Source organism: Centroberyx gerrardi, chromosome 17 (genome assembly GCF_048128805.1).
Source record: "Centroberyx gerrardi isolate f3 chromosome 17, fCenGer3.hap1.cur.20231027, whole genome shotgun sequence".
NCBI classification, from domain to species: domain Eukaryota; kingdom Metazoa; phylum Chordata; class Actinopteri; order Beryciformes; family Berycidae; genus Centroberyx; species Centroberyx gerrardi.
This window is the reverse complement of record NC_136013.1, coordinates 15,161,101-15,183,532: the sequence shown is the minus strand read 5'-3', so window position 1 is coordinate 15,183,532 and position 22,432 is coordinate 15,161,101. Positions and strand designations below refer to the sequence as shown.

At 42.9% G+C, this 22,432-nt stretch overlaps 4 protein-coding genes across 6 annotated transcripts; 2 read left to right on the top strand and 2 right to left on the bottom strand.

Annotated features, from left to right (window-relative positions):
• The first annotated feature begins 394 nt into the window (after positions 1 to 394).
• On the top strand, positions 395 to 4,151 carry LOC139930875 (uncharacterized). Its single transcript, XM_071924189.2, has 12 exons — positions 395 to 456; positions 553 to 723; positions 810 to 915; positions 1,553 to 1,666; positions 1,757 to 1,934; positions 2,039 to 2,161; positions 2,445 to 2,632; positions 2,743 to 2,939; positions 3,060 to 3,151; positions 3,249 to 3,303; positions 3,582 to 3,679; positions 3,922 to 4,151. Exons 1-12 carry the CDS (start codon positions 395 to 397, stop codon positions 4,149 to 4,151), a joined length of 1,614 nt encoding a protein of 537 aa, XP_071780290.2.
• Positions 4,152 to 4,748: 597 nt separating this feature from the next.
• gstz1 (glutathione S-transferase zeta 1) lies at positions 4,749 to 7,219 on the bottom strand. 3 transcript variants are annotated; one of them, XM_071924207.2, is made up of 9 exons: positions 6,926 to 7,219; positions 6,539 to 6,590; positions 6,377 to 6,444; positions 6,037 to 6,117; positions 5,812 to 5,937; positions 5,521 to 5,596; positions 5,364 to 5,416; positions 5,218 to 5,267; positions 4,749 to 4,941 (listed from the first exon to the last, which is right to left on the bottom strand). In XM_071924207.2, the coding sequence occupies exons 1-9, from the start codon at positions 6,953 to 6,955 to the stop codon at positions 4,818 to 4,820; spliced, it is 660 nt and encodes a 219-aa protein (XP_071780308.2). In that variant the 5' UTR covers positions 6,956 to 7,219; the 3' UTR covers positions 4,749 to 4,817. The 3 variants fall into 3 exon arrangements, with proteins under 3 accessions (XP_071780308.2, XP_071780309.2, XP_078145670.1); XM_071924208.2 differs by lacking the exon at positions 6,926 to 7,219 and adding an exon at positions 6,690 to 6,854; XM_078289544.1 differs by lacking the exon at positions 6,377 to 6,444.
• Positions 7,220 to 7,469: 250 nt separating this feature from the next.
• On the top strand, positions 7,470 to 14,683 carry aldh6a1 (aldehyde dehydrogenase 6 family, member A1). Its single transcript, XM_071924205.2, has 12 exons — positions 7,470 to 7,578; positions 8,087 to 8,128; positions 8,249 to 8,323; positions 8,919 to 9,080; positions 9,458 to 9,536; positions 10,255 to 10,557; positions 11,223 to 11,344; positions 11,804 to 11,993; positions 12,499 to 12,680; positions 12,807 to 12,986; positions 13,868 to 13,966; positions 14,068 to 14,683. Exons 1-12 carry the CDS (start codon positions 7,540 to 7,542, stop codon positions 14,170 to 14,172), a joined length of 1,578 nt encoding a protein of 525 aa, XP_071780306.1. The 5' UTR covers positions 7,470 to 7,539; the 3' UTR covers positions 14,173 to 14,683.
• A 277-nt stretch (positions 14,684 to 14,960) lies between these two features.
• Positions 14,961 to 21,455, bottom strand: bbof1a (basal body orientation factor 1a). Its single transcript, XM_071924232.2, has 11 exons — positions 21,412 to 21,455; positions 21,063 to 21,315; positions 20,894 to 20,959; positions 19,131 to 19,274; positions 18,963 to 19,043; positions 18,663 to 18,733; positions 17,568 to 17,712; positions 16,440 to 16,933; positions 16,122 to 16,226; positions 15,251 to 15,322; positions 14,961 to 15,060 (listed from the first exon to the last, which is right to left on the bottom strand). Exons 1-11 carry the CDS (start codon positions 21,453 to 21,455, stop codon positions 14,961 to 14,963), a joined length of 1,575 nt encoding a protein of 524 aa, XP_071780333.1.
• Between the last annotated feature and the right edge of the window lie 977 nt (positions 21,456 to 22,432).

Genomic DNA, 22,432 nt, shown 5'->3' with positions numbered 1-22,432 from the left:
TAAGCAGAAATCCACGAGAGACCATGCTTGGCCTTTTGCTTTTGGAAATAGCAGTAACCTCATTGTTATAAAAGAGAGGGCAAATGTTAAATACAGCTTTTATTTTCAATCCATTCAGCAGTAATTATATGTTATTCTCCAGCCAAGCATTACAGCTGTTGAACAGTAGCTAAATAAAGCCACACGGGTGCAAGTGTGGGTGGTGATCTTCAGTTAGCGCATTAATATCATCAGTGGTCGTAAGTGCGCGGCCTCGAATGCGGCTCAGCCAATCAGAAGTGAACACCGGAACTACAAGGTTTTACAAAACTTATCTTTGCGCGCTCGCAAACGTTGGCGAGGGCGTTTGTTTCTCGGTGGGGTCGTGTTGAGTCGTCCGTCACCCTGAAACAACATGGGGAGGTTGAATTTTTACGTCCTTTGGTCCCTACGTGACGCTCCCCGTCAGTTCATGAGGTAGGCCTTTTTGCAAACCTACAAGGCTACATTATGAGACTGGCCCATTGCAGCACAGCCAATTCAAACACATTATCCGGGTCTCCCCCCTTGTAGCAAATCCAACCGAAGGTGCTTTCAAGTCCACATCCCACTGCCTCTACCTACACAGCTGATAATATTTGGTCTTGGAGAATGGAAATGCAGTGAGACGACAATCTCAGTCGAGGTCCTGGTCAGTGAAGAGGTAAAGGCCCAGAGAATTGGCACTCTGTCAACTCAAACAAGGTATGTCTGGGTGTCAGCTGGCCTCCACACCTTCAATATAAACTTTAGTTTAATGGCATAATTTGCTTTGCATACTCGCAATGCAGGTGCCTCACCTGGGAGGGAGACTGGAGCTCTGACATTGTCACAGTGGCAGCAGAGAAAGGAAGGAGAGGAGTGTATGGCAAGATTTTGCTCACAATGTGTGGAGAGGTATGGGCTTTCTCAGTTACAAGCAGTGATGTAGTGGTAAATAAAAAGATGGGCCTCCTATGACCTCCAGTAGGTGATCATCGTAAGGAAAACAAACCACAATTTTTTTTTTAATATATATAATAATATATTTTCTATTTTCAGAGAAGCATTCTGTCTAACCCATCTAATTCTATATAACTTGCATCAGTTTGACACTACTTACTATTATGTATACTATGAATTTATATAATTTAGATTTATGTCAGCAACTGTCCTGCAAATAAACAGGTGGGTAATCCGAGTTTAGGAGGGTTTAGCCTTCACTGCCTCCCTGGTTACAAGGCACGTCCCATGGGCCTCTATGATTGCACCGTACAGTTCTGTTTCAGTTTTGTTTCTTGAAATGATTTGTGATGGACCAGCCACAGGATAAAGCCAGTTTCATCAGCAGCACTCCACTAGTGCAAAGGAAATGTCTGTTCCCAGAACAGCACAGCACCGCTGATCTCTCCCACACATTACACCAAAGTGCTGAAAGTGAAAAGGTGAGATAATTAGGGTTAACATTGATTTTGCAGTAATCTGCAATCTTGTTGCAAGGCTATTGCAAACGTGTCATAATTCATACTTTTATATGAAACGTCCCACCTTGTAGATAACTCCCAACTCCTCACACTGCGGAGATAGTGTTTGCTATGCTGAGCTCCAAGCTGATAAGACTGAAACTCATAACTCCACACTGGAAAATAAACCCCCTGTTTGGCCCACGGTAAGAGTCATGCCAAAGAATCTTAATATTAATGTTGGCATGTTGGGTGAGTAACTGATTCTGTAATGTTATCCTTTGTACCATTTAAAGGATAAGACACCCAGGCGGACAGTTATTGGTAAGAGAGGCCACCTCACATGGAGTTCAGAGGATATGGACAGTCTTACTGAAGACATGGTCCAAGCTTCAAGCCCCAAGAAAATAATGATGTCGAGGATGAACAGCCAAGAGGAGAAGACTGTGCAGATAAAGAGCCAATGCAGAGCGGGTCAGAGAGTGAACCACGCTGTTTGTAAAAACATTACAATCACTGTGGTCACATCTCAATGCAGAAGGTTGTTTTAAGGAAAATTTGTGTTGATTGACTTTCAGTGTGCCCGTCAAAGCGCTGGAGCCATACCATGTGTCTGAGTGACCCTGATACAGCCATTGTGATTGGAGGGGAAACATCAGATCAAAACTACTGCAAGGACTCCCTGTGGAAGCTGGAGTTAGGTCAGTTGATTTTGCCATTTTATCTGTAATTTGGGCAAAATGTCCAATCAACCATGTTCATAAAGCATGTCAGCTCCTTGGATGACATCATTCATCATTTAGTTTATGAACACCCCCCACATTAAAGCGCTTTACACCAAAGGACAGGTCTGAAAAGTAATGAAGACGAACTAGGAAGCTCTCAAATATATGCACATTTGGCCACTGAATGCATTTTTTATGGCAACTGCACATGTTAATACATTCAGTTACACATACTGTAGGTTTTTTTAATTCTCCCCAGACAATGACTTCTGGTTCCCCATGAACACCTCTACCTCGGGACCCACGCCACCTTGCGCCCGCGGCCACTCTGCCACCTATGACCCGGACTCGAAGGCGGTCTTCGTGTACGGCGGCCTGAGGGAGGGTCAGCGCTACAGTGAGCTCTACATTCTCAATACTCTGACCTGGAAGTGGAAGCTTGTCACTGTGGGTTTGTTGCAAGTTACAAACGTGTTCTAGCTCGCTCTTCATTTTCAGTTGCTTGAGCAGAGGGAAACACTTGGTTTTTTTTTTGTGGATATATATACCCCCTTTAGGCAAGAGGAAATGTTCCAACTTTGGCGTATCACTCAGCAGTCTTTTACAAGAAAGAGCTTTTTGTCTTTGGCGGAGTTCAGCCAAGCCGTCATCCTGGGGATAAAGCCTGCAGTAATGCTCTGTACATCTTCAACCCAGAGTTTGCACTCTGGTACCAGCCCATCGTGGAGGGGGACAAACCTCTGCCTCGGTTTGGGTCAGTGTTGTTTTGATGATTCTATTAAAACTACAAGATTACAATAGATTTACTGTTACTCAAATGCTTCTGTTAAATTAACTCTTCAAATCCATACTTGTGTTTGGTTGTATGAAACAGGCACTCGACCACACTGCTGTCAGACAGGTTGCTAATATTTGGCGGCCGGAAGACTGCAACCTATCTGAACGACCTCCACATTCTAGATCTGGGTGAGATGGAGATTCATTGGGTGCGCTGGGCGATCATTTTGGATTTCAGTCTCCTTCAGCTTTGGACTAAAAATGTCATTTTCCTTATTGAGCGAAGGATTCATGGAGTACGCAGCTGTGAAAAGTGAGAACATGCCACCGCTGCCTCGGGGGTGAGTGCATGACTGTTCAACCTTGAAAAATGTCATGGCTGTGGCCATCTGCTTTTAGTATTTTTGGTGTCTTAGAGAGACTTATCTACTTGCATTAATGTGTTTTTTTTGACATGCAAAATATCAGTGTAGTGGCAAAATGATGCCGTCTTTCTGCATTGCTTGTTGGTTTCATATTTATTGCTCAACACTGGGTAATGAAAATGAGCAAGTGGTTGCATTCTGATTTCATTTCTTTTTTTAGAACAATAATTTGACAGTTGCCTGTGTCCGGACAGGTTCCACGCAGCGCTCCCAGTTTCAGCCAACAGGATGTTGGTCAGTGGAGGCTGCAGTGCCATCGGAGCCCTGCAGGACATTCACATCTTCAATGTTGGTGAGTACTGTTGCTTTTCTGTCATTTGTGCCACTTCTGCCACCATCTGTGTATACCGAGTGAATAAGAATTCAAATGACTCTTTTGTCAGTGCAATCCAGTTTGGACCTTAATTGTTATTGTTTGATGTGTTTGGTACTATCACAAAGACATAGGAATTTATCTTCTGAGTCGTCCTGTTTGTTGTGTAGTAAGTCTTAATGTTTTGTACAGTGAAGACTTCTGCCTCGGTTTCTCCTCAGACACCAGTATGTGGAGTTCGGTGGCGTCTCCTCTGCTTTGCTCCAAGCCTCGTGCCGGACACAGCATCATACATCTGGGCTATTCCATGCTTACGGACACTGAGAAGCAAAAGCGGGGTGAACATGTCAGCACCCAGTGCACACTGCTGGTGTTTGGTGGATCTGACTGCTCTGGTAGCTTCTACAATGACACGTTCAAGTGCAAAGTGGAAATCCCTGCTGATAAGTGACAAACGAAACCTAAAGGAGAATCTCTGATGGACTTTTCTTATGCTGTGAGCCGACCTGATGATGTGACAGAAAAATGCTGGCATCTCCATTTGTTTGTTTGTAATAGAGGTTATTCTACTTAACAGTTATCCTTCATATTTGTTTTTATTGTGGACTTAAACATTTTTTGTGCTGAATTCTGCACCCTAGCCTTAATTGGCTCTAAAGGGAATTTAACTCACAATATACTGTATAAGTGAGGTTTATATATTCCTTTGCAATGGAGGGCCAACTGAATTAGATTTTATTTATGGTTGCTTTCTTTTTCTCAGATAACCATGCCTACTTCCTCCACATATATGCTGAAAACAGTGGGTTGAGGGGTTTTGCACTTTGCACAGTAAGTCTCTGATCAGCATGCTCCATCCACTATGTTTATATCCTTAACTTTTTCCCCACAGATCACTGTTTGAAAAGACATTAAGCTGTTTTGACACATGTATGTGGAGGAAGTCCTGGATTGGGTAAAATGAATAAAGTCGAACTCAAAATGAATATCAAAATAATAATAAATTGTTTTTAACCCAATTATTTAAAGTAAGGATAGTGAAACAGGATTACTATCAAAGCACTTTATTGAGGAATGTACAAAGTGGCGTTACTGTCTCTAATGCTGAATCATCATCCTACTGAATATCAGCAGGTGTGTCTGGTTGGCAGGACGGGTGGCTCACTTTGAAAGCCTCAATCTTCAGTAAGGTTTCATTCAGCCTTTTGATGGTTGGATATTGCCCGACATCCACTTTGAACCTGTTAGGGATTTGAAATTCATAGAGGAGTCAGGCTTTTTTCTATAGGGATCAATGCGATTACATACAGTAAGTGTCTTTGACATGCAAGTCCTGTGCCATTCTTGTCTTAATGAGGAAAAAATGCCTGATGTCATAAGTAATTCCTATGAATGCCATAGGATCCATTTTAAAAACTATTGTACTGTCCTTCAATGCGTTTGTTTTTAGCAAAAATAAAAACTAATAGTATTTGGGTATTTATGTTGCAGTTGTTATTGAATGACTGATCACATACCTCTCTGCATTGTAGACTTGAGGGACCAGACAGATGTCAGCCATAGATATCTAAGAGGTAAACATTTGGTTATTAGGTTTAAAGTCTTGATGATCTGCTATGCATCACACTGTCACCATGCCCTAATGTGATGAACATCCTCTTACCTCGTCCCCTACGCAGTATTTCCCTGCTGTTTCCTTCAGAATGGGCTCCAGAGCTGGAAAAGGACAAAAGGTTGACGTGATTAAAGTTGTAAATGATGTCTTAGGAACTTTTAGCATAATTCTGGACGTAACGTTGTAGAGTCCGGCCTCCACAAACCTTGAAAGCCACGTTGAATGAAATGCTGCGCCCACTGCACCTTCTCTGCTCCTATCTTCTGGATCACATACAAATTCTGAAGCAATCAGGAATGAGAAAATGCAATGTCAGGAATAGCAGTGTTGTGATGTTAGGTGATCGTATAATTTGACCATGTAATGTCTGAGCTCACCTTTTGGAAATAAACTACCTTTGACTCTAATCTGTTAGTCTGAATTTTGTGAACCAAAGTAGAAATATGTGTATGAAGTGTCTGTTTGAGTCATTTTGGATGTGCTGTGCTGTGCTCACCTGTAGAGGCTGTATTCCAGAGGCGATGAGGTCACATATCATCCGAACCTGGGCTCGTTTCTTTGGGTCTGCAGGAAGAAGCCGAGGTCCTGGCCTGGTCTCCTCGATGTACTGGATCACTGCCAGCTGTGTGAGCAAACGGCACGTTTTCACTTCACTCTTCCACTTAACTACATAGTTACATGGTTTTGTTGGATGAAACAGGCGAGGAGTTTGGGAACTCACTGACTGAGACAGGGTGATGCCATCAATTTGGACTGCAGGCACTTGTTGCATTGGGTTTAATGCCTTGTACTGGTCTGTAAGCTTGACACAAAGAACCTTCATAAGACTCCTCCATTTTTTTTTATCAGTATCCATCCAATACTCATCTAAGACAACAGTTGCTACTAACATTGTATTTCATATTTTATTTAATGATGGTGCAATTTCTTGGCCTATATATTGCTTTACACAAAGAATGCTACCGTACAGTGCTAAACATGTTTCATGCTTTACAGTATGTACAATATAATACAATCATATTTTTGCATGGATATGTATCCTATGAATCTATCTACCGTACCTGCTGACCTCCATCTTTGATTAGATGGACTGGAACTTGGTCATATTCAATACCTTTAAGAGCAAACGCTGGTGCACAAGATATTAATTATTATCATCATGTTGGCAAAAAATAATCAAAGTAACAAACAAATAAGCAAACAAATCCCGTGGCATGACTTACCAATGCGAACCCTCCAGGAGCAGGAGCTTCTGAAGTATCCGTGAAGAACAGGCTAAATAGAAAACAAACAAAAAAATCAGTGCATTTGAAAATCACATTTTCTCTTCTCTTTCTCTTAACAAATCTAACTTTATGGTTTCTACTGGTTCACCTTGTTTGGGGTTGCCATAGTTAGACAATCATGCGTTCAACTACAGTGAGTAAACTATTACAAGTAGTTTTTCTAGAGAGCTGCCTCAAAGTCTCATCATCCAGCGGCCAATAGGATGAGTTCCTAAAATCCCTCCTACCTACTCTTTGGTCCATGACTAAGCACCATCAGGGCTTCATATGGTTCACATTAGCGCGCTAGAGCACACACTGTAAATAATAGTGATATTACAGTACCTTGGCGAGGCAAGCAAAGGACAAGTGCATTGTAGTGGATGTGACAACGTTTCACTTTTATTTTGAAGATAAGCTTTATAGATTGCTATTGTTGCAAAATGTCGTCGATTATATCCTGCACGTTTCACAGCAGTGCCCCAGATCCTACTTCCTGTCCTCTACGACGGGTGAATGATTTGATATGTAAGCCTTGAAGGTTATACTCCCAGTTTTAATAAAGCTAGCTCTGCCCGTTAACAACAAACGTTGCTTTAGATCACAGTTCAGCCTCCATGGGTCAGATCCAGGTTGCATAACGCCCAGCCAGTTAATGCAAGACTGGCTAACTGCTTTTTATCCAATGGTTAGTCGGTTTTCATAACTAAGGCGGGATTTCCTGAAATCTCAACTAGCGAGTGGACAGTGCACATCCACATGTAGCCAATCAGAATGCAGTATTTATGGGAGTGCTCACATGGAGCAAATAGCAAGCCACCTTTTTCCTTAGGCTCCGCCCACGCATATATTTCTCCTGCTGAAGGGGGATATTGAAGCGATCTGCTGGCAGCAGTCCTACCTGTGGCCTTGGTGTGTACTTTCGGACAACATCAAGTACATAAAATCACCTTTCCATCATGGCGACGACAGCAATGAGATCACTGCTGAAGAAAAGGGTAAGAGCGAAAAACAATTACAACTCGCTTCAGCTGCAAATGACGTCATGTGCAGCAGGATGGATGTTTGGACTGTAATACAGACTCATTTACAGATGGGATTAACTCCATTTGTTTCCTCTGGTCAGAGGGATTTCAGTGCATGTTGTATCAGCAGACTGTAGGCTTTTAGAATAGCTGACTTGTACAGTATTATATGAAACAAATAGCCTGTGTCACCTGTTCTGTGTGTGACACTACTGTTTTATCACTTTATGCACATCTCTCCCTGTGCACCTACCGCTACATTCAGACTCCAAGCCTCCTGCAGGCTTGACTTTGTCCCCTTTCATCTGCTCTATCCGCTTCATAGTTGCACATTAATCTTGTACAATCTGGCTGAAACTGGAAACAGTTGGTTGCTGGCGTTTAGGAAGGAAACCTACCATTAAGGTCGGCATTTTATAGTTATCGATTGTTTTTATTATTATTTGATGCGTTCAAAGCACCTGCTGGACTTCCTTCACAGGTCCCACTTCAAGTTGGCCGCATGTGCTACTCCTCCTCAGTGGTGAGTTGATGAAGGTTTCCTGATATCAGTGTCAGCCTGCTATTACACCTGACAGGTGTTATGCATGGATAATTCACCTGATGGAAAGACTAAGATGTGATGTAACATCTCTCCTCACAGCCCACCACCAAGCTGTTCATTGACGGGAAGTTTGTTGAATCCAAGAGTTCAGAATGGCTGGATATTCACAATCCTGTAAGTATTTCACCTGGCCTAGGCTGTTGAACAGAGCACTTACTTTGGGAATATCTGTATGTAGTTGGGTTAGTTATATGGCTTAGAACAGCAGAGTCTACTGAGTTGCTTAACTAGTCAGTTATGTTTTGTGTGACCTCAATGTCACACGTATTAGTGCAAACTGGTTTCTCCACAGCAGCATAACTACATGTGGAAAGATTGGTTTTGTTGTTTGAACAGGTTCACACAACCCTCTGATATGTAATTAGTCAGTTAATGTGCTCCCCAGAATAAAAAGCATTATTTAAAGTGTTAATGTCATTTAACTGATTGATCAGAGGGCAGTTGCCACCTGTGTCCTTCAAAAAAAAATGTCAGTTGATGAAAAGTCATTTTTTTTCACCTCACACCTCAGAATCATAAACTTCTCTTCTGCATAGGAATGTAGATTGTATCTCTGATGAACTCTGACCTGCAGATCCATGAAAGCCCTTCCATCTCAGTTGAACATCTGCTAGGGTTTACCTGTTACCTTGTTTTTACTGAACAAAAAAAAATCAATCTTTATGTTGTAAATTTACTCCTTCTGATGTAATCTTTTCCTCCGCTGTAGGCGACCAACGAGGTGATCGCCCGGGTCCCCAAGGCCACCCAGGAGGAGATGCTGTCTGCTGCGGACTCCTGCTCCAGGGCCTTCCAGTCCTGGTCTGAGACCTCCATCTTGACCCGCCAGCAGATCTTTCTGCGCTATCAGCAGCTTATCAAGGACAACATTGTAAGTCAAAGGCTCGCAGTGTGAAAGGTGGAACAGCTTGTAGTACAGTGTAAACTGGTATTTTAAGCTCTGTCGCACTTGATTTTGTCTATTATAACTGGATGTAGTCACTTCATTGTACCTTTTCTGTTGCATCTTCAGATTCAGCACATCATACTGTATTTGACACCTTTCTAGCATTACTTTCTCTTTCAAAGTAAAGCAACTGTATACTTTATCTTTGCTTTGACTCTGTTTTCACTTACTATTCATAGACTGACTGACCACACTGGTTCATAGACTGTCGTTTTCTTTTGGTGCTGACTCTCTAGTTCGGGTTATGTTAAATGTGAAGTTGAAAATGGAGGACTGATATGAGGATTGCCTTGTTTTTTCAGAAAGAACTGGCCAAGTCAATCACCTTGGAACAGGGCAAGACCCTTGCAGATGCAGAGGGGGATGTGTTCAGAGGATTGCGTAAGTTTTACACGTACACACACACACACACACACACACACACACACACACACACACACACACACACACACCTACCTTTTCAAAGGGCAACATGTAGTTAAACTTTTGACTGTTAGCCTATATCTGCTTTTACTTTGAGGCCGCAGGAATGGTTAATCAGTACACTGCTAACTAACTAACTAACTACAGTAACCTGAAGAAAGGGCAATTTACTCCATGAACCTTTAAATGACTGACACTAACTTCCCCCCTTGGTCTATTTAGGATCTCTTATTTGGTTTTGCTTGACGGGTTTGCAGAATTTATGTACATGTTATAATACATATAATTGTTTTCTACATTGTCATCTACACCCACTGGGATTGTTTTGACTGCACTGCAAAACATACCCTTCTTAACAATCATTTAGTTTTGAGTCTTACAATCTGTTTCAGTATTTTTCTTGAAACAAGAGATGATATCTTGAAGTAGGTGGATTACTTCATTAGTATCAACGTGAAGATAATGCCACTTAATCCAAGAAATTTCATGAAACAAGTTGTGTGCATTGGAGAAAGTGAAAGTATCTCACCCTATTGGCTGATTTGTTTTTGTTCACGTTTTAATAAAAAAGATTAAGACTGGATGTTTGCCTTGGATATGTTTTGACTTTCTGTGGTGTGGCTACCCTTTATGTTTTCATTTGGTTTATGGATGGTGCTTTTCTTCCTCCCTCCAGAGGTGGTGGAGCACACCTGCAGCATCACCTCTCTGATGCTCGGCGAGACCCTGCCCTCCATCACCAAGGACATGGACACCTACACCTACCGCCTGCCCATCGGGGTGTGCGCCGGCATCGCCCCCTTCAACTTCCCCGCCATGATCCCTCTGTGGATGTTCCCCATGGGCATGGTGTGCGGCAACACCTACCTCCTGAAGCCCTCGGAGCGGGTGCCGGGCTGCACCATGCTGCTGGCCAAGATGCTGCAGGACGCCGGCGCTCCAGACGGAACGCTCAACATCATCCACGGACAACACGACGGTAATAACAAATTCAGGAATTACTGGGATTGGAGCTGTCCACTTGATAAACCCAGTAACATTCCCCCTTGGTCCGAAATTAACACCCACCAAGCACCAAATACCAGTGAAATTTGTCTTTGGTGGATAAATCAATAAGTCACAATAGAGACAATAACATCTGAACGCCTTAGTCTTACACAGTCTCTAGTCTTTGCCTGTTGTCAAACTTTGTCCCTGCTGAGCACCGTAATCTCTCTCAGACCGTGAGCCAATCAGATCAAAGCAAAACAATAGCTCAGTATCAAACAGGCTCTTGATTGGCTGCCTGTTACTCTGGAGCTACACAGAGCAGTAGTGTCTAAAACATCTGCAAACTTTGACATATTTCTGTGAAAAATGTTTATTAATTATTTTGCCTGGTACAAATTATTATTGGCAGGTAGTTTAGTTAACCAGCCCTTGTCAGGTGAACTAAAAAGTTAATTTCGGACACTGATATACCCACTTTACTCTAACATCCAATCTAGGTTTCTACATGGATGCTCACCCAAAATGGCACACGGGATAATTACATCATATTCCGTGTAATGCAGTATCCAACAGCGTGATATCACTGATTAGGAATTTGATGATTAAAGGATATTGATATTAATATGATTTTTGTGACTGTCTTTCTTTCCCCAGCTGTAAATTTCATCTGCGATCATCCAGCCATCAGGGCAATCAGCTTTGTGGGCTCAAATCAAGCCGGAGAGTATATCTATGAGAGGGGCTCCAAAAACGGCAAGAGGGTCCAGTCTAACATGGTGAGTGTCAAAATACCAACGCAAGAGAGAGATCTAATGCTTGTACAGGACTGGTGTCTGAGACAGTTTCCATAAATGACCAGAAGGTGGCAGCATTGGCCAACAAATTCCTGTTGGATTTTAGTCCCAATTCTCGCTCCTCCTCACTGCCAACTGTACAGATGAGATGAGGTGCAGAGCAGAGATTGTAATTGGGCATCACTGCCAAATAGTCTGATTGGGAATTATCAATGTTCCATCTATTTCATTTGACTTGTCCCCATCAATTCCCTCCATCAAATTATTAGAATGGAATGAATTGCGCCATAAGTAGAGCATTTAAACTGAGCGGTATGACATTCATCTAAACACAATATGCAGTGACATTCCATGATATTATGTGCACTCATTTGTGACTGACCAATAGCTGTAATCTAGAGATCAAACAGTAGGAGGCTAACCGCTTCTCATGTTCTGCAGGGAGCCAAGAACCATGGTGTGGTGATGCCCGATGCCAACAAGGAGAACACTCTGAATCAGCTTGTGGGCGCGGCGTTCGGGGCAGCGGGGCAGCGCTGCATGGCTCTCTCCACAGCCATCCTGGTGGGCGAGGCGCGCGGCTGGCTGCCGGAGCTGGTGGAGCGTACCAAGGCTCTGCGCGTGAACGCAGGTACCCCGCCCTCTCGCCCCGCCCTCCGTTTCTTTCTCCCCTGAGCCCCCGTTCAGCCCCGAGGGCCTTTTGGTTTTCGGCATCTCGGGGCCACCCACGCCGCCCTAACCGCGCCTCTCGCCTTTTGCCCTGCTGTAACTTCACATAGGACTCAACTGGGAGAGAGGGCTTGTTGAGTCAGCCATGCTGCAAATTTGTGGCCAGATCTGCGGTCCCGAGCTAAATAGTGGCTCGGAGCATCAAATCCTTTGAGAAAGGAAGTTGATGTGGAGTCAAAGAAAGAATGATTCTCCCCATTTGCAGTGATATGGACTCTAATTTGTGCAGCTACACAGGAAACCTCTAAGCATCCATTTCTGAGGGAGTGCCTCCGGGTGCCCCTCGCCTGGCTTTTGTGTGTTTGTGGCTGAAGGAGGATTTGAATGTCGGTACCTTTTATGTGTGTATGTCATGCAAGTGCAATTGTATGTAACCTTATAGCTGGTTGTTTTTGGGGCCCTGCTAGGGGACCAGCCTGGTGCAGATGTGGGGCCTCTGATCTCTCCCCAGGCAAAAGAGAGAGTCAACAGCCTGATCCAGAGTGGAGTGGACGAGGGAGCTACGCTGCTGCTGGATGGCAGAACCGTCAAGGTCAAGGGTTACGAGAACGGCAACTTTGTTGGACCCACCATCATCGGCAATGTCACAGTATGTGGTTTTATGTCTTTATGTGGACACGCACAGTCAGATGTTAAACTTACCATGAAGTAGTACTGAAAAACGAAATTGCTGGTTAAAGTCTGACCTAAAGTGTCGTCTTCTGTGCTCTCCCAGCCCCAGATGAAGTGCTACACTGAGGAGATCTTCGGGCCTGTGTTGGTTGTTCTCGAGGCAGACTCTCTGGATGATGCCATCAGCTTGGTCAACAGGAACCCCTATGGCAACGGCACAGCTATCTTCACCACAAATGGCGCCACCGCACGCAAATACACTCACGAGGTGGATGTGGGCCAGGTGAGTGGCTGTAACCTCCAAATGTGTTCTTCTGTTTTGGGAGAAAGGAGACATTCACAACCCTCTGTCATGTCTATACAGCATCTCAAACAAGGAGCACATCACATTTCTGTTTCAAAACGCACACGCACATAAAAAAAACAATTATTTTCCGTGGCAAGTATAGCCTTGTTTGCCCCTGACCTAAAATATACACGCTGGCAACCCCTTCTCTCCACTTCCCCACCCCATCAAGACTGCAAATAGACACAGCAAATATATGCCTTTTAAATCAAAACAGGGGGGACATAGAAACATTTTTCCTGGTAGGATTAGAGGAGGGTGAATCTTAAATTAAGCTCAAAAGGGATTCCTAGGATCCTGTTCAACGTCTAAGCATAAAAATTGCCAGCCTTTACCCTGTTTGTTTGCTTGTGGAGCCTAGTTATGCCCTGTGTTTGCTGTTCACATGTCGGGGAATGCTGTGCAGGCCATGTGCTGTACTCCTCTCCAAACCTCGATGCAACAAACATCTCCTTTTCTTTTTTTTTCCCCCTGCACCTTCGCCAAAAGGCCTGACTTCAGTGTGTCCAAACTTTTTCCCGCAGTTTCAAACATTCTAAACCAACCATGCCAGTTTCTAGTGCCTTCAAAAACAAAATGTTTTGTTTAGTTCTTCTTCCCCTTTCATAAGAGTACATACTAAGCATTCAAAACTGCAGATATAAAGACAGTTTTGGGTTGGTTTAGTGGTGTCTTGTATTGTTTAGTTTTTGAAAAGCATAGGGTGTACCACATCTCTCATCAGCCACATCTTACTCATCCACTGAGTTGGATCCAGGGGACTGTTTTACAAAGCTTACACTTATGTAAATGGCTGGGAAAATGCTTGTGTTCTGCAGGTCGGAGTCAATGTTCCCATCCCTGTCCCGCTGCCTATGTTCTCCTTCACTGGATCAAGAGGATCCTTTAGAGGCGACACCAACTTTTATGGAAAACAAGTAAGTATCAGATAAACAACTATATCTCAGTCTCATAAAATTCAAGGAAATCACAAAAGTAGCAGTCAAAGTAAATGTTTTTTTTCTTTATTTCTCTCCAGGGAATCCAGTTTTACACACAGATCAAAACTGTAACTTCACAATGGAAAGCTGAAGATGCCACCTTGAAAAGCCCTGCAGTTACCATGCCTACCATGGGACGCTAACTGGCTAGTATAGAGCCCACTCTACCCATGCTTTGTGAATTGAAAAGTGAAAACTACTGTTCAGTGCGATAACCCAAAAGGCCTAGACACCCCTCTTCCACACTCACAAAACAGGCCTTAATGTTTAGAAATGGTCTTGAAGACAGTGTTTTTATTTTCAGTGGTAGATTTTAAGTCAAGCCATCACAGATCTGTAGATTGATACCACAGTTCCCCTCTATGCAGATTTTATACTAGTTATGTATATAAAGCTATTCCTGCTCCATGTGTGAAGATTTTAACAACGCGAAGGACCTGAAGGACAGCTGCAGCAGTGCAATGTACTAACAAGACTTGGATCGGCTTCCTTTCTGTTCTCCCAATACAGCACCAGTATTGAAAGCCCATGTACCTACAGTGTTTATAATCCCCAACATTTGATGAATGTATGTTGCCATGGACACACTGCATTTTGTGCAATATCTGCACTTCGTGATCAGAAAAGGTAGCATTTGAATAAAGAGCTATTTGTTAAAACCGAACCTTTTAACTGGGGTGTGAGAGTGAGAGAGAATTCATATGAGCCTTTTATATTAGAGGGAGAGAATTCATATGAGCCTTAAATATGAGAGAGAGAGAATTCATATGAGCCTTATATATGTAATTTAGGTTTTTATAATGAGCACAAACAAACATCCTGCACTCTAATATACACATAATTGACATTTCTGTGGGAAGGTTGCATATGCAGCAGCAGACAGTCCAGGGTGTGTGATAGTGCAATGTAAGCATCCCGGGCCAGACAGAGGTCATGTGGTGTGTATATCTGGCAGTCTGTTTGGGTTGGAGGGCAGGTTGGACACAGGCGCCTGGGTGATGAAGGTCACCAGGGACAACTCCTCTGTAATTCTGGAAGATAGTCGTCATTATGCAACGCTAAAATGCAACTGTCTGATAAATCACATAAAGGCATCACAGTCTCACAGCCAAATGCTTTTTCGGCTAAACATGCAATGCGGGACCAATAAATCTGCGCGGGCTTTGTAATTACAAGGAGAAGATGTAGCTTGTATTCTCATGCATTCCTTTGGTGCCTTACCCAGCAGCATCATTGTCAGTATGGTTCTTCTTCTCAGAGGATGCAGACAAAGCCAAAGGTTGGCTGGCGTTCCTATCAGGAAAATGCAGAGTTGCAATGAAGTACATCATTTTGAAAGGCCATGTTTTAACAAAGTGGCGTGTCTATTCAGTGGGGCCTGTAGTCTGCCTTGGAAAGGGGTTACTTTGGGTCAGTACAATGCACATGGCCTTAGATGCGGTAAACTGACCCTCTGGAGTCGCCAAATGCTGCATGTTATTCTGCTGGACTAGGTGCCAGACCACTGTGAACATGAATATACGTCTACTCTGCCCTGCCATACCCCCATACATCCCGAACCCCTGCACACTCCGTTCTGAAAATCATGTTACCAGCTGCTCCCTGACCACAAGCGTTCAAAGAACAAAATAAACTCTTAGTCCACGTGAAGTGGGGCCAATAGGCTGAAGGCAAATCGACGTGACCAGATGTTTGTTTCCAAGCACACGACTCTGCGGCCGGGCCTATTTTTACTATTGTGCCCAGACTCTTTCTTCATTCTTTTTAAGCTGTTGGACGGAAAAGAAAATTGGTTGAAGCCTAACTGATGTTTTATGGTATCCTCTTCTGCTGAGAAAATGGCTGTTTAAAACATTAAAAAGAGGGAGGAGTCACAAGAAGTTCAGCCTGAACTACTGCTTGGTGTCACTGCAGTTCTTAAGAGTTAATTGTGCCAGAAGTTTCAATTCATTTTCAAAGATTCCAAGTGGATGGTATTATCTAGACTGAAGCCATTAGGCAACGAAACAAAGAGGAAGCAACATAAGCAACCAGCATGTCTGTTGCTAACTCAGTCATCCACATGATCCAGTTGTTTGAGGTTTTACAGTACCTTGCCTTCTGTCCATTCATCTTTGCAAAGAGAAGCCTAAGCACTTTCTCCTTCTGCTCCCAAGTGAGATCTGAGATGTCAACCTTGTTGCCCTGTACATGAGGCCTAAAAAACACAAAGTTAGAGGAAAGCAGAATGAATGTGAACCACAACCATTATACACATTCATTTACATAGCATAGGCTGTATCAAGATGTGAACTGTGTAGTAGGGTCTGGATGAACACTGAATGAGTTGCAGGTGACTTGGTGCAATGAAAAACATAACAAAGACATGCAGACTACAGTAAGTCATGGAAGTGATGGGAATAGGACCTACCACCTCTCAGCCTCCTCCATGTCTGAATAGACACAGTTGGTACTGTGGGGGTTTTTGTGGAAGGTGCGGATGAGGGGGAACTTCAGCTTTCCCGCTCTGGCCTCACTCATCCTCCTGCGGTACGCCTGCAGCGCCTCCTCCCTGTACTGCAGCCTGCTGGCCTGGATCTCCTGCTTCACCTGAAACAGCGCCTCGTGGAAGAATCGCTCCAGCTCGGTGCGTTGCTCTACAATGCTGCCCGCCAGACGCTTGATGCGGCCCATTTCCTTCTCCCGCATGGCCAGCACCTTCTGCAGCTTCTCCAACTCCACCTGGCTGGCCTGGGTGCTGACCACGGCCCGCTGGTGGGTGTCCTCCTTCTCCCGCTCGAATTCCCCAACCATCAGCTCCAGGGCCTGCTCCAGGGTGGCCACCTTGGCCTTCAGTTCAGATATCTCATGCCTTTGGGTCTTCATCTGAGTCGCATTCTGCTTCATCATCTCCTCCCCGGTCCCCTGGGAGAGGAAGTGGAAGAGTAAAGGGTGGGGTTAACATGGATGATATCAAGCTTACTTTGGAAAGCTCTTTCATTTCCATGCCAATATAGAGCTAATCGGATAGATAATGATTTGTGATACATCAGCAACTACATATGTAATTTCATCCAATCACATCACAGTGATTCTAAGTAGTTCTTTCTAAGAAGTTCTGTGTTGCTGAGTAGCCAGTTTCTACTTTCCAGTAGGTGGATTTACTCCTTTCCCTTGATTTATTGCCATTATCAGGGGCAGGATTAAGGAACCCAATATTTGTTTGTCTTAATGAATCAGTGCCGGAAAACAGTGGGGGGGAAGCCACTGAATTTGAACCCATACACCAGTGGAAACTCACCACAACCACCAACCACTGAGAGGCTGGCTAGTAGTCAGGAGGTGAGGGGAAAGTAGGACCACAAGCAAAATACACAGGGTCAGCACAAGTAAACAACACGAGGGAAAAACCACCTGAAATATATTCTCCACAGATCTGACAAGTGTTTCATAACTGAAATGATTGAAAATGGCTTTTTGGAGATGAATGGACCCTGTCCAAGGACTGTCAGTGCCTAATAGTAACATTCCTGTTTGCTGTCCTCTGGTTCAAATGTACCTTGTTCTGTGCCAGGGAGGTGTTTTCTTCAGCCAATGATGTTGTCAATTTCTGCAGGTCCTCTGCCTCCTTTATGTGATAATGCAGCGCTTCGTTGAGACGGACGTTGTCCTTGAACACAGAGCGCGAGGCATCGTCCAGCTGCCTAATAGTTTTTGATACAAACAGATGAACCGCAGAGGAATTGAGCCGTTCATGTCATGGTTCAAGTTCTCTCTAATTATTAACTGGGATTTCCACCACTGCTAGGAATCTTGACTCCAGGCCAGACCTGTCAGACAGTATTTTTACGTAATTCTTGGTATTTCTTTTAACCAGCATGGTGTACCAGATGTGTGGGGTTTGCCAAGTAGGACAATACAATGAGTATAGCATGATTGTAGTATTTGAAAGTCAATTTAATATACTTTTATGCCATTGACAACTTACCTGACACTTTTTGAACTGTCCTGATACAGTTAACCCCAACATCTGATATTCCAAGTAGAATAATCCAAATGCTAAGAATTATTTTCAAATACTGTTTATTGGTATTTTCAAATGCTTTTTGAGAGACAGGTGGTAAATTGGCTCTGGAGGTGAATAGATTTGGGATCTGACCATGTAGAGCATGACTCACATGTCCTATACCTGGTTTTCCTGGTTCTTAGTCATTAAAATGAATGAAACTGGGTCAAAGTCTGCTTGGTTTTTAACAGCAAGTTGAGTGTGTTCAAACTTAAATCAATTACTGGCACTGAAGGCTAAAAGCAGCAGGGCCACACCAGTATCAACGTTGATGTTTTACAGGCTGTAAAAAATAACTAAACACGGCGGAGGCAAAATATACTTCTTATGGTTTCAAAACTAATAAACAGAGGTGTTCCACACATGCTCTACCCTCTCCTCCCTGAAAGGCATTCTGGGACAGGCGAGGATGTGATCGTTGGCTTAGGTGATGTACATTATCTTGAACATGACAAACCGGTGTGGTCAAGATAATAACCTTAGTTAGTTTATATATATATACATTTTTTTCCTTTTCTTTCCCATTCCCTGAAGGTACAGTTTGAAGGATAAAATTAGATTGTGACGGGACGGCGGAGACACACTCACACAATGGCTTCATTGTGGGCCCTCTCAGCCAGTAGGGCTATCCTCTGCTCAGCTTCCTTCTCCAGGCGAACCTGCAAGGCAATGCACACAACTCACTACTCAGGCTAAATACACAATATCTTTGCTCAATTAAATGTCACTTGAGATTCTGATAATAACAGCAATTTTTTTTTTTCAAACCTCTTCATGAATAGGAACCACATCTCCATTATAAATTGTTTGACCAATGTTTTCACTTCAATATTAATCATTAACCTCTATATGGATGAGAACAGGAACATTTTGAGACTTGGATGATACCTTTTCAGTGAAGAATTTGCACTCCATCCTAACCAGGTTTTCCCTGTGCTCCTTGTCAGCAATGCACATGCTTTCTTTAATCTACAAAACACACAGGTAATGGTTACTGGTAACATTCTGTGACAAAGACCAACCACTCTGTAAAGAAATTTGTCTATTTTTCCTCACACTGCTGAGCTCCTGCTCCATTTGGGCTTTCTTCTTATGAAACTCCTTGATTGCCTTCATTTCTCCCTGGATCATCTTGAAATCACTGGATCTCTTTTTGAACAGTTCCTCCAATGCATTGATTTGAAGTGTGTAATCTTCAACCTGTTACAACCAATCATATGATTAGATACATGCAATAATCCACTGTTTTTAAAATCATTAGCAAACACATTAACTGTATGCCTAAACTGTAAAAATGCATCAACTCATCTATGTAAAAGAGCAGTTGCAAACAGTTTCTAGGAACAGAGAACAGCTCATAACAGCTGGGAAGAAAATCTTGTCTCAAGGTTCACATGGGCCATGCTCTGTGCAATCCAACCCAACTTACGCACAGATCCGTCGGGCTAAATACCTCAAGTCAGAGCGAACTGCTACTGTGGACACGCCATACAGAGCAAAAATGTTACAAAGTGACCAAAGTCATGAGAGACTAGCAAAACATGCACCCACAACGATGTACATGACGACTAAATGAGAGGTTATCTAGCATCTGATTACAACTTTAGGCCTAATTGTTATTCTTCAGATAACTCTGCATATGTTCCTCTACAACACAAACGTACCAATCTGCAGTATGTATGGAAGTTGGTTTGCAGTATGCACAATTTTCACGACTGTCTGCAATCTATCAAAGGGTCATCAAATTATCCACCAGTTCAAAGTGCCAATGTGCTTATTGTCGCATTTAACTCTCTTTTTCCTAATGCTGTGCGGTAACTGCAGTTGGAAAACTCTTTATGATATAATTATTTGGCTGACTGATTTTCTCAACACTCAAAGTTTAATCATGTCTAACTCCTTAGACAAAAGCCAGGGCATTCACGTTCTCTGAGTGCCTTTGATGAAGTAGTTTCCATTAGCTAAGTCAATTTTCAAGATGAACCATTTTATCACCTCGCAATGAGAAAAGGGCATTGAGGAGAATGTCTTGAAGTCACATCTTTAGAGTCAACCACAACAATATTTTCTTTCCAACATGGACATATGTGACAGTTCCATGCATGTCTAAAATAGGGATGTTTCAAGTTGGTCCAGACCAAGCCTCTTTTTTGTTCCTCAGAAGCTTATTGGATCCCATTTTACCAGCATGAAGTAAGAGTTGGAAGATGGAAAACAGCTGTTAGCAAAAGCAGCAAATTTTGCACGTTTTAGCCTTGTTAAGTGCCTTGGATATTGTAATGACAGCTTGATAGTTTGATCACAACTAATAGCGGTCAGTAAAGATCAAGTGTCAAAATGAGCTCCTATTGTGTATGTTGCGTAACTTAAGACTGGTGTTTTAGAGCAAAGATCTGTGACATGTGAGGACTGGATAACACATCAAGACCAGCAGTGTGACTGTCTTTTCCAGACCAAGCACATTTAAATTATGTTTTGTTTTGTTTTTTCTGTGGCCACTGACAAGGATTAAAATAATTTTAGACCATGTAACTCAAAATGTGAGGGTTTTGTTTCTTTGTTTTATGACTGCTTTGTTTGGTTGCTTTTTTCTTGCATAATAAATTGCAGCATAATTACACAGAACACAGCTGTTTAGACACAGCACAGCACATTTTTGAGATGCTATATTTTTAATACACACTTTTGACACTTGAAGCAAGCAACGTGCTTAACATGATGCTATCCCTGGCTTGTGCATTTTTACACGCTTTGTTTCAATGTTTTGTCTCTGCGGTTGATTGTAAGCCTATTGTAACTTTATCTATGTCTCAACTTACCAGCTTGTCCTGCTCTTCACGTGCAAGTGCCTTTTGACTTTTGAGTTGGTCCTCCAGCCTCATTATCTGTCAAATGGATCACACAATGTGTTATTGGACTGTTTACCATATAAGCCATGTTCATCTACATCGTAATGTGTTTGTTATCATGGCCAAATCTCATCCCAACCTTCTCCTCTTTCTCAACATCCTTTCTCTTCAACAGGCCAATTATATCAACCGTGTCCTTTTCGGTGCGATACTGCTGGTTGGTGAGTTCTTCATTGGCTCGTGCGAGCGTGCGGCAAGCTTCACGGTACTGCACGCGCGACTGGTCAGTGACCTCTAACCTCGCCTCCCAGAGAGCAGCGTTGGCCTTTGCCTTCTCGATGTCGGTCTCTTTGTCGGCTTTTGACTCTTGTTTACCCTCCTTCTTTCCTTTTCTATGAAAAATAAAGTAAGTAAAGAAAATATAAAGTGGAAAAACGTAAAAATGTTACAAACCTAGTGTTAGCTTACGTTAGATGTTGCTCACTTACCCGCCTTTCCCCTTCTTTCCTTTTACTGCTTTCTTCTTCGGCATCACTACGGATACCGGCTAAAAAAAAAGAAAACAAGCTTGCGTTGACCACTTTAACAAGAAGAAGATTTGCACGTTAATTAGCTACCTAGTGCCAGTTAAAGTTTAGCTAACGATAGGAAACGACAAAGCCCCTGGAACCTGTAGGGAGGTTTTGTTTAGAACGTTGTTGCCATAGAGACGCTGTCACCAAGGGAACAGCCAAAGTTCTCCGTTACAGCATTGGGGCACCCTGGACAACTGGCAACCTACCTATTATGTACATTTGATGCTTGCTGCAACATTTTCCAGGTTTGTTTGCAGGATAGTGTATGAACTATGCAATATGGGACTTGGACTTGGAAAAGTATAGGCTACCTTGGGAGCAAATGTATAGCCTCTGCAATGCAGAAGTGTATTTCACTCATTTTATGAGACAGACAGAATGTATGTATCTAAGCTCAAAATAGAGTCGTGAATATATGTTAGACAATGCGGGAGATTGTTACAACATTTCAATGTCTGTTTCACTGAATGTCTGGAGTCTGGACTGACACAGGATGGCTGCATATTTGTCACTTGGCTTGTAATTATGGTCTTCACATGCTGGGTTCTATCAAACAGGATCTGTTTGCACATGATCTCCTCCCACATGATGACATGACATAGATTTTGCCTTTTGACAACAGTATTGTTCATGTTGTCCTGAAAATAACAATGAGTTGCTCATTGCCATCCAAACAGACCCACAGTTGTTGTTTTTTTTTGTTTTTACATAAGTTATGGGAAAGCCACTAAGCCCTTTACATCTTCGAAGAGGCTCATCCAGAAGAAACAATGTTAAGTTAGTGCAAGTCAAAGTTAGTGCAAGTCATAATTTCAGCTCAGAACCTCTGAATGCCTTCCATCATCTTGTTCAGCTCTATGCGGAAGCCAGAGAGTGTCCAGCGAACATTATTCAACAAACAAAAAAGTAGATATCGCAAAATGTCAGGGTGTAG

Coding starts and splice junctions, on each gene's coding strand:
- LOC139930875 (XM_071924189.2), top strand. CDS start 395: ATGGGGAGGTTGAATTTTTACGTCCTTTGGTCCCTACGTGACGCTCCC. Junction 724..809: donor ACTCTGTCAACTCAAACAAG/GTATGTCTGGGT, acceptor CTCGCAATGCAG/GTGCCTCACCTGGGAGGGAG. Junction 3,304..3,581: donor ATGCCACCGCTGCCTCGGGG/GTGAGTGCATGA, acceptor GTGTCCGGACAG/GTTCCACGCAGCGCTCCCAG.
- gstz1 (XM_071924207.2), bottom strand. CDS start 6,955: ATGCACTTGTCCTTTGCTTGCCTCGCCAAG. Junction 6,591..6,925: donor CCTTTGCTTGCCTCGCCAAG/GTACTGTAATAT, acceptor TTTTCTATTTAG/CCTGTTCTTCACGGATACTT. Junction 6,118..6,376: donor TCAAAGATGGAGGTCAGCAG/GTACGGTAGATA, acceptor CTTTGTGTCAAG/CTTACAGACCAGTACAAGGC.
- aldh6a1 (XM_071924205.2), top strand. CDS start 7,540: ATGGCGACGACAGCAATGAGATCACTGCTGAAGAAAAGG. Junction 9,537..10,254: donor GGATGTGTTCAGAGGATTGC/GTAAGTTTTACA, acceptor TCCTCCCTCCAG/AGGTGGTGGAGCACACCTGC. Junction 10,558..11,222: donor CATCCACGGACAACACGACG/GTAATAACAAAT, acceptor TTCTTTCCCCAG/CTGTAAATTTCATCTGCGAT.
- bbof1a (XM_071924232.2), bottom strand. CDS start 21,455: ATGCCGAAGAAGAAAGCAGTAAAAGGAAAGAAGGGGAAAGGCGG. Junction 19,044..19,130: donor TGGAGCAGGAGCTCAGCAGT/GTGAGGAAAAAT, acceptor TGTGTTTTGTAG/ATTAAAGAAAGCATGTGCAT. Junction 15,323..16,121: donor ATGAATGGACAGAAGGCAAG/GTACTGTAAAAC, acceptor TTTTCCTGATAG/GAACGCCAGCCAACCTTTGG.